Source organism: Montipora capricornis, chromosome 2, assembly GCF_036669925.1.
Source record: "Montipora capricornis isolate CH-2021 chromosome 2, ASM3666992v2, whole genome shotgun sequence".
NCBI lineage: Eukaryota > Metazoa > Cnidaria > Anthozoa > Scleractinia > Acroporidae > Montipora > Montipora capricornis.
Window position 1 is genome coordinate 11,599,757 of NC_090884.1, and position 10,153 is coordinate 11,609,909.

The following is a 10,153-nucleotide window of genomic DNA, read 5'->3' on the forward strand; positions in this document are numbered from 1 at the left end:
TTCACACGATAATCTTGAATAATACGGTTGAAACCTTATTTTGCTTTTCGATCTATATGTATCTCTTCTATACTTCATTAAAGAAGTGCTGTTGTGATGTTTATGCAGGATTTTTTCGCTTTCGCAAACCTCATGTCATTGGCTGGGAAGCCTTGTTCAATCGGTTGTAAATATCGCACGCTAGTACTTTCCATAAAAAAATCCATAATTTTTTGCAGGATATGTTATTGCCTTACTATTGCATCACAACCGATATCACGTCATCAAGAATGAGAGTGCATACAGATGGTGGGTTATTTCTTTAAATGGCGATCACTTTTTCATTCTTTTGTATTCATGTTAATTAGACCTAGTGCCCTCATTTTGAAACAAATATTCTTTTGAAATTTGCTCTTACGGTAGCGAGGCTAGAAACACTTATTAGCATTGAAACAAATGAATATTTTTTTTGGCCACCGTTTTGAAAGAGGTCCATTGTCCTTCCGAGTTTACCAAGACCGCTGGATAATAGGTATAAAAATGTACGTAAGACAAAGTCGTTCAGAAGGCATCAGAAAGCAGTTGAAGTTGGACATCTTTTAACATTTGCTTTACACTTAAATAAACTAAATGCATATGTCCTGTCCTTGTTACAAGATGAATTTGCGTAGGTCCTTTCCCAAGAGCGGAAGGACGGTCTTAGGATGTGGGAATTAATGGAACTCTACATGCCTTCCGTTTTAGGGTGTCTGTGGCGTTATGTGCGTGCTAGCATGTCTCTGTCAGGCTATCTGCCTCCACTCTGTGACCCAAAGGATGGACATTTGCTACTTGACGGAGGATACGTTAATAATTTACCCGGTATGTTGACTGATTATTCGCTGTGAATGGCGTCTGTAATTCGCGTCAAAAACTGATTTTGTAGGCTTTTTGGTGTTAGCTCCTCAGCCCGGGGAATGAATGTTGCAAACCTTTGTTTCAGAGAAGTAGGTCAAAAAATAGCATAGTTAGGGAGTGGAGACGGACTTATGGTTTGGGGAAGAAAACACGTTGTTTATAGGGAACGATTGAAGTTGTCATGACATTTTTTCTTGTGTTGTTTTTTTACCCAAGATTGATAAACGATAGGCGTTATCGCACGAGCTTTAAAATTTCAATTTGTTTGAATAAGTTGACAACAACAGACCGCCTACCCCTACGTGCCAGGCGCCAAAAATGGCTGAAAGGTAACACAGCGTGGCTGTGTTATCGGTTTTATCGCCTCTCAAACCTTGGCGTGGTGGGTTATCTGAACATGACAGAATGTAATGGTAGTCTTCATGGATGCATTTAGCTGCCAATACTTGGGTCGTCTTTTAATTGCCATGGAAGTGTTCTTTTGGAATGTCATCTGCAAATGGTTGGACCGCTGTTTAGTTTTCACGGATGAGGGGGGCGAAAGTCCTCTTTTCAGAAACTGGGGGAAGTCAAAGAGCCCATTCTTTACAAAGAGGAGACTAAAGCGGCCTTCGCACGGTAAACTTAAGTTTGCAAACTCGTGTTGGCAAACTCAAGTTGGTGTGTGTGAAAGACACAACAACAGTTGTCAAACATGTTGGCAAACTATTGGCGAGAATAGAAACAAGTTCTGTTTGTCGCCAACAGTTTGCCAACGTGTATGCTGACTGTTTTTGTGCCGTTCACACACACCAACTTGAGTTTGCCAAACTTGAGTTTGCAAACTCAAGTTTGCCGTGTGAAAGCCGCTTAACTTCCTGGCGGCGTGGTCTGCCTTATTACACGAAGGTTGTAAAACGCATTTCATATGTTCACATGTAAATGCATTGCGACTTCTTAATTGCTATATAGTGTCATCTGTTATCACTTTTATTTTAGCCGATGTCATGAAAACCATGGGTGCTCAGACGATCATCGCCATCGATGTAGGATCGGAGGATCCCGACGACCTGACGAACTACGGCGATCAATTGTCGGGCTGGTGGCTGTTGTGGAACAAGTGGAATCCTTTTGCCGAAACCGTAAAGGTAACGAAATGTAGGCAAAACCATGTGTGCTTTTATCCCTTCTCATCTCGAGGCCGTTCGTATTTTTCCCTCCTGGCCTCTTTTGTTCAAAGACCACTTCATTATGTTCATTGAACAAAGTCGGAGAATAATAAACACACTGTGAATTTATTATGAAGATATAAACAAATCACTTGGCAGTGCTTTAATTTAGTTATTTTATTGAGTAACTTACCATACTAAAAACCGTTTCCTTTTTTCCTGTCTTTAAATTTCAAGAGATATTTGTTTGTTAGCCGGGATTGTTTTTTTGTGATAATTACTTTCTCCGAGATATATACTATCAAACCAAACGACGTCAGTCGTGGTAAACGGATTAAATTATCGAAACAAAGATCGTCTTTCCTCTCCATTTGTATTCTCGTTCTTAGGGATTGTCGACAAATAAGTTTTCGACAACGTATCATGCGTTTCAAATTCTGAAAAAAGGACTTTCCGAGTTTGAAGTTTTTTTCGGTCAACAAAGGACGACTGAAAGGTTCTTCTTTTTGCGTGTTGTATTTTTGAGATTAATGGATTTAGGTTGCCAACATAAATGCAAGAAATTACTGAAATACTCTTGACAATTCTCTGATTTCAACTTTCACATAGGAAGACTGGAGCATCAGGACTGAGACTTTTGTAATTGCTTTTTTAAAATTTTAATTTTGGTAACCTAAGGTAACGACGTTAATGGGTGGAATCACCGGGTGTCGAAGTCGGGAGGGTCTTATTATTAGAACATTGTAAATAACAAGAAAACAATCCTGTCTCATTTTAGATTCCTGACATGGCGGAGATCCAGTCCCGTCTGGCGTATGTGTCGTGTGTCAGACAGTTGGCGGAGGTGAAGGAGAGTAGTTACTGCGAGTATATCAGACCACCCATTGATAGGTATGAACATATTTGGTTGATTGGCAGACAAACATAGAGACAGACAGGTTCAACATTTGACCAACATTCGTTCAACAAAAGTTGAACGGATGTTGGGCAAATGTTGGACGCGAAAACAAAGTTGTGCGGAGGCCGATCAAACGGTTCCAACATTGCGTCAACAAAAGTACCAACATTTTCGTTGACGTTGATTGCGAGGGACTAAGAACTAGAAACCAGACTCTCTCGTCCAGATAAACTGCGTGTCGCCATATTGATTTGGCGATCATGGAGCATGCGTGTGTTCTACAATTGTTTAACAGAGTATTCAAACGGCGTCAACACTATTCAACATTTTCGAGAACAAAGAAAAAGTTGAAGCTATGTTGAACGAAGGTTTAAACCGATTTAAATTTGATTAAACACTCTTTCAGCATTTTTACGCTTTCAACGATGTTGGACGACCTGTTCAAATGCACTGCACATTTGTTTCAACAAAGTGTTGAATGCTTGTTGAAGCAAATGTAGAAACCGTTCAAACGGGCCTTTTAAGACAGGCTCGCTGGTCGATCTAATTGTCTTTGCCCTTCGGTCGATTGATTAGTTGATTGAAGTTCAATGATAAATAATTAAAATTTATGCGTTTTCCACGTTAAAGTAATATGATGGATTGATTCTTATTCAATTTACAGGTTCAAGACTTTGGAGTTTGGACGCTTCGATGAGATAGTTGTAAGTTGCAAGTGTAAAAAAGTCGAGATACAAGTAATACTCAGTGATAAATTAACACGACCTACATCAATCAGTGGCTGGAATTGTTTATGCGCTTTCATTTAGTAAACTAAAGCCTCTGTTATTTAACAATTAGACCTGTAGCCCGTAAGGGCTACGAGTCAATAGCCCGTGAGGCGAAGCCGAATGGGCTATTGACCCGTGGTCCTTGAGGGCGAAGGGTATAATTGTTTTAGTATCACCCAACTAGTCGGACAGAAAAGGCAATAATAAAGTTTAAAAAAATCTTCCAATAGCGTAGCCAATCAAAATGCAGCATTTGCATTAGTCCACTAGTTGGGTGATACTGATTATACTTATGATTTTCCTAGAAAAAAAGCCTGAGAAAATGCGCTTAACAGCTACAAAACCCTGTACTCAACATTTAACAGGAAAAAAGGCGCGGCATGTTCTATTAGGTTGAACAAACAACGGCGCATGACTCACTTTTTTTTTACAAACAAAGCAACTAACCCTACTTTTTTCTCGCCCTTCGCATTCGGCGTGAGACAGTCACTGAAAAGAAAAAAAGACTAATTCCTTTTGCATTAGCCGAAAACGTGGCTCTTTTGACTGTACAACTGAGTGAGGGATATTGTGTTGGTAGAGTAGCAAGTAAGTAGTAAGTTCTATTTATTCCATTATACATTAATTAATACGGTGAGGTTATGTCGTTAAAGTCTGAGCAAACGGCTTCAACATCCGTTCGATTTTGTTGAACGATATTGACTGATGGGGTGGGAAAACGGTCTCAATATATTATACATTTGATTCAACAACCTGGAATTCACTCCCAGACTGCAGCCTGGAGCATGGATACGTCATTTAGAGACCGATCACCACACCCAGCAATGTTGAAAGAGGGAGGAGGGGGGGGGGGCAACAAAGGGCTTCATTTTCATTCAGCATTCGCGAAAACAAAAGAAATGTTGAATGGTTTTTGAAACAAAGTTTAAACGCTTTTAAACTCATTCAACATCGATTCAACTTTGTTTCAACATGTTTCAACATGGTTGAAGAGGGAAGGGGAGGGGGTTGGTGCAAACGGTTTCAACATCGCTGTTGAACACAATTGAACGGGTATTGAAGCAAATGTTGATGTGTTGAAACCGTTTGCCCACCCCGGCAGCCAACATTGTTCAACATCGTTCAACATCGCTCCACATTGTTCAACAAAATCGAACGGATGTTGAAGCAAATGTTGATGTGTCGAAACCGTTTGCCCACCCCGGCAGTCAACATTGTCCAACATCGTTCAACATCGTTCAACATCGCACAACATTTCTCAACAAAATCGAACGGATATTGAAGCAAATGTTGATGTGTTGTAACCGTTTGCCCACCCCGGCAGTCAACATTGTGCAACATCGTGCAACATCGTTCAACATCGCACAACATTTCTCAACAAAATCGAATGGATATTGAAGCAAATGTTGATGTGTTGTAACCGTTTGCCCACCCCGGCAGTCAACATTGTTCAACATCGTGCAACATCGCACAACATTGCTCAACAAAATCGAACGGATGTTGAAGCAAATGTTGATGTGTTGTAACCGTTTGCCCACCCCGGCAGTCAACATTGTTCAACATCGTGCAACATCGCACAACATCGCACAACATTTCTCAACAAAATCGAACGGATATTGAAGCAAATGTTGATGTGTTGTAACCGTTTGCCCACCCCGGCAGTCAACATTGTTCAACATCGTGCAACATCGCACAACATTGCTCAACAAAATTGAACGGATGTTGAAGCAAATGTTGATGTGTTGTAACCGTTTGCCCACCCCGGCAGTCAACATTGTTCAACATTGTTCAACATCGTGCAACATCGCACAACATTGCTCAACAAAATCGAACGGATGTTGAAGCAAATGTTGATGTGTTGTAACCGTTTGCCCACCCCGGCAGTCAACATTGTTCAACATCGTGCAACATCGCACAACATTGCTCAACAAAATCGAACGGATGTTGAAGCAAATGTTGATGTGTTGTAACCGTTTGCCCACCCCGGCAGTCAACATTGTTCAACATTGTTCAACATCGTGCAACATCGCACAACATTGCTCAACAAAATCGAACGGATGTTGAAGCAAATGTTGATGTGTTGTAACCGTTTGCCCACCCCGGCGGTCAACATCGTTCAACATCATTCAACAAAATCGAACAGATGTTGCAGCAAATGTTGAAGCCGTTTTCCCGGACCATTACTATTTGTGTTACTCGAGGGATAAATAAATGGAAACACTTAATGATGTTAACCGTTTGACAGTAATCCTGAGCCGTAATTAGTATACTATAACCTCCCCAGGACGTTGGTTATCACCACGGCAAAACAGTGTTCAGCGGCTGGATCAAGGGAAACAGATTACCCGAAATTCTAAGGGAGCATCCGTCTAGGAGTCACATGACCCATGCGTACGCCGCTACTGCACAACCTCCTGCGAAGGTTAGTTTATCTTCCAACACTTGACGTCGATGCCAGGTTCTTTCTGTGATTAGCTAAGCTTCAGCTGTCCTTTTCATACGAACAAATGTATCCTTTGACGCAGTTTTTGAGTTCCAAGTATTATATATGTTAAGACATTGTAGATAATGAAAACGCATCAAAAGCTTTTCCTAGGCGCGAACTATTTCGCTCTTTCAGTTGTTTTGCAGATTTCTATCTGACGGCCTCTGCCGTTCGGCTTGACTCATCGCGGAATTTAAGGGGGCTCAACATCCACGTGGGGCGTTCTTAAAGGAAACCGCCACTAAAACAGGAAAATAACTTTAAACCACAGAAAATAATGTTTACAATCAAAATTGTTCAAACTTTTTTTCCAATGAAAGCGTTTGTATCCGAATGAAATGAATTTTGTTTTAAAATTTGGCTTTAAAATTTCCCGGGCGCTGCCATCTTGAATAATTGTGACGTGTCGTGGTTGCCCTGTTGTTCTGACACAAAGAGCGATTGTTCTGGAACAATAGGGCAACCACGACACGACGCTGCGCCCGGGAAATTTGAAAGCCAAAACAGGCGTTTTTGACTTCCATTTTTTTTGGGTACAAAAGCCTTCATTGGAAAAAGTTTGAACAATTTGGATTGTTAACATTATGTTCTGTGGTTTAAAGTTGCTTTCTTGTTTAAGTGGAGGTTCCCTTTAACATTAGAGTCAAACAGAGCTAGTGGTTATCTTTCAATCAACATTTAATACGTCAACTTTTCAAAGAGTCAGCCGCCGACGTTGGCGCAAGTTAGTTACTATTGTTTTTGTTTTCTTATATATTGTTCCCATACTCTTGAAAAAATCCTGCCTTCTTCGAGAATGTTGTTATAATCAATCGAGTAAACTCTCAATGCCATTAACGATTGCAAGTTTCGAATTTAACTTCTCTTTCCTTGCTTTTAGATGACCTCCAGCACTACCTTTACCAACTTGGCGGAGCAGATATCCCGTATCGAGCCTCCCCACCCTCATGACTGGTTACCATACTCGTCATCAGAAGGCATGCTCAGTAATGGTTCTTCTATTGGTCACCATATGTTCTCGGCCTCCGAAGACGACGATGAAGACGAAGATGTCGAGGCAATAGTGCGAATGAGACCGAGGACAGGATCGCTCTCTGAGCACGAAGATTTGTTGGCCCTGAAGGCGCGAGCGCGAGCGCAAGCGGTTATCCGACACCAATTGCAAGAAGCTGGCTATGACGTAAGTGCATAACAATTGCGTTACGCTAGGGCTTCCCTCTCTTTAAATGGACTTTTCCAATTTCTCGATTCAGACCTGCGAGCGGAATTTCTGGCGGTACATTTCTTGTTTCTTGTTGCATCAACTCTGAGTGAGTGCTTAAAATGTTTTGAAAGAAAGAACATTTTATAAATTGCTTCTTTCTTAACCCATTCATCCCTGAAGCGACTCCCATTGACGAGTAAAGTCGTCTGGCGTTTGACAGAGTAAACTCTGCAAGTCTTGCTCGCAGGGTTGACATACGAGACACTTGAATCCGACTGCGTGGAAGCGTTTCTCTGTAATATATATATTAAGACAAGATTCCCATAAAATCCGCGTGACCTGTCCAAAAATTAATCGGCTTTTTCGGCAAGTTTTCTTTGCTAGGCAAAATCGTCATTCAGCAATGTATTCTAACCTAATTTCTCTCACTAAAGAATAGTAAGGATGCTAAATGATAATTTTTTAGAGTAGCGAAATCATGGAACTCTTTGCCTTTACATTTAAAATAAGGTGAATCTTTAAAAGAATTTAAGTATCGATTACAATCCTATCTACACCAGAAGGATATTTTTACTTTCTCTTAATTTATTCTTCTTACTAGTTTATTATTGTACGTAATTTCCAGTTGCCTATGTATTTATGATTTTATCTGTATAATTCTTACTTACTGTAACTTGAGGTAGCCCTTCCGTGAGGGAAATATTTCCTGCATGTTAATACTTGTAGTCTTTTGTATTGCTTAGGCCATCCCCCCTTTTTTTTTCCCCGTTCACCGTCGAATGCGTTTCTTGATATTGGGTCGGTCGGTCGGATTGAAAAAAACAAAGGGCCCAAGATAAAATCATAAGCATTATCGGAATCGGAGGCCTGGTTCCCCAGCATCATAGCTGTAGAGCCAGGAAAATAACGAGACGTGAACCCAAAATCAATATGGCGGAAAAGTTGGTGGATGTTGTTGCAAAATTAAGACAGCGTGGGGAAAAGGAAACTCCTAACCAATTTTTTTTTTTTTTTTTGGAAAATGCCAAAAATTTGGGTCGTTCGGACGACGCTAAACGGAAAAAAAGGGGATGGCCGTAATTGTAAAAGAAGAAAGGTACCGTACGAAGGAAACGTTCGGCGATATCAATGTTAGCTTCATAATGAGTTTTTGGTTTCTTTTGCAGTCGGACGACACCCATCTGCGGAGAAGGATGACGCCACTTGGAGTCCACAGTGAACCGTAGAATGTGTTGGAACACCCTTATATTTGTGATGTTCTGGTCGACTTCAGTAGGGGAATGGGGCTCCAATCACAGCCGAGGTAGATAAAGAGCTTTCGGAGTCATTGGACTCTAGCCTACGCCACCAAGGGCTTTCCTTGTCGTGACTGGATGGGTTCAAGGCTAACAGTGCCACAGCCCCATGAGTAAGACAGCCGATTCCATTGTGTGATATAATTATTAAAATCGCTCAAAATGCACTGAGCCATCGTTAAACGATTTTGGCATGCGTAAGGGGTGAATTTATCAATAAAAAATACTGTATCTAAATATAAATTGGAAAAAAACATAAGGTGAATCAGGATCTTGGGTCATGATATTGTAAGCCTTAAGCATATAGGTTTTCTAATGCGAAGTGGAACATTTAAAGTAAATTGTTCAAAATGTGAAGTTCCAAGACAGGCGTTTGCGTGCATTGTGTGCCAAAAAAACGAAACATGAAAAGTAATGTCTTTTTATAGTGAGAAAGTTGCAAGTGAGATGTGCCTTGTTTAATTTCGATTAGAAATGATGTGAAGGGTTTCGGAATATAAAGCGTCGCGGGGCGTCTGTGTTTGGAAAGGAAAGCGCCGGAAAGGGTGATATTGAAGGACTTTTTCCCTCTTGGCTCCAAACAAAGTGACTGGAAAAAACCAAAGCGCTTTTATTTTACACCAAATCATCCCCTTCATCGGGGGAGCTTACCATTCAGCCAAAAATCTCGGAAATTGCCAAATTGAACAGTCATTTTCCGGAAAACCCGTTTGGGAAATTATGGAATGCCTCCAGAGGTACTCCTGATTTTCCGATCGGAAAGGAATTTCGGAAATTCCTGCACTCATTTTACCGATTGTTACCTTTCCAGATGATGAGCGAAAAGGTTTGAAAATTGAACATTTTAATAATAAGTGGAATTTCGTCCGGTTGGTCGGTATAGAGTGTTTTCACTCCTGTGATCAGTAACCTTGTTTTTCTCACCGAAACAAAAGAAAACGTTTGCATGATAACAGAACTCAATTCCCGGGGGATTGGCTAGGAACACCATCATGGCCGCCGTTCCATTGTTTGGGAACATCAACATGGCCGCCGTGGCGTCACGTGAAAACGAAAAACCTGAAATAACAGGTTTTCTGAGCCCGCGAGACTGAGCACCCCAGCAAACCATTGTTTTAACGAAAACCGTTGTTCAGCAACCTTGGTTCTGGTCATTGCTGTCAAAGGTCTTCCCGTGAAAACACTCTATACGTATAAAATTGCTTACCATTTCCAACAAATGGAAAGCACCGCAGGTGTACAGAAACTAGAACAATAGCAAACTAATCATTCGCAAACACCAACACTACATTAACAAAATTATTTTTTTTGAGCAAGCGTCGATTACGAATGTCGATTATTTCTGGTATTCGTGTTAAAGCATCGCCATTAGTCAAGTTATCATGTGATAGAGGGAAGATATTTTCGCACACATAAATAATAATAAATTCGAAAAATAAGTTACGTTCAGGAAAAAAAGAAGCGATTATTTTCGTAA

The 10,153-nt window shown here is 40.7% G+C and overlaps 1 protein-coding gene across 3 annotated transcripts in view; it reads left to right on the forward strand.

The window, feature by feature from the left end:
- LOC138038833 (patatin-like phospholipase domain-containing protein 7) overlaps nucleotides 1-9,110 on the forward strand; it is a 76,396-nt gene extending 67,286 nt beyond the window's left edge. For 2 of the 3 annotated variants that reach the window (XM_068884898.1, XM_068884899.1), the window contains 8 exons: nucleotides 219-288; nucleotides 724-840; nucleotides 1,855-2,003; nucleotides 2,803-2,915; nucleotides 3,587-3,626; nucleotides 5,977-6,114; nucleotides 7,058-7,357; nucleotides 8,548-8,856. In XM_068884898.1, coding sequence (XP_068740999.1) covers nucleotides 219-288; nucleotides 724-840; nucleotides 1,855-2,003; nucleotides 2,803-2,915; nucleotides 3,587-3,626; nucleotides 5,977-6,114; nucleotides 7,058-7,357; nucleotides 8,548-8,607 — 987 coding nt within the window. In that variant the 3' untranslated portion in view covers nucleotides 8,608-8,856. Of the gene's footprint in view, nucleotides 1-218; nucleotides 289-723; nucleotides 841-1,854; nucleotides 2,004-2,802; nucleotides 2,916-3,586; nucleotides 3,627-5,976; nucleotides 6,115-7,057; nucleotides 7,358-8,547 lie in introns of all 3 variants that reach the window. The other variant, XM_068884896.1, reaches the window with a different exon arrangement.
- Nucleotides 9,111-10,153: the final 1,043 nt, after the last annotated feature.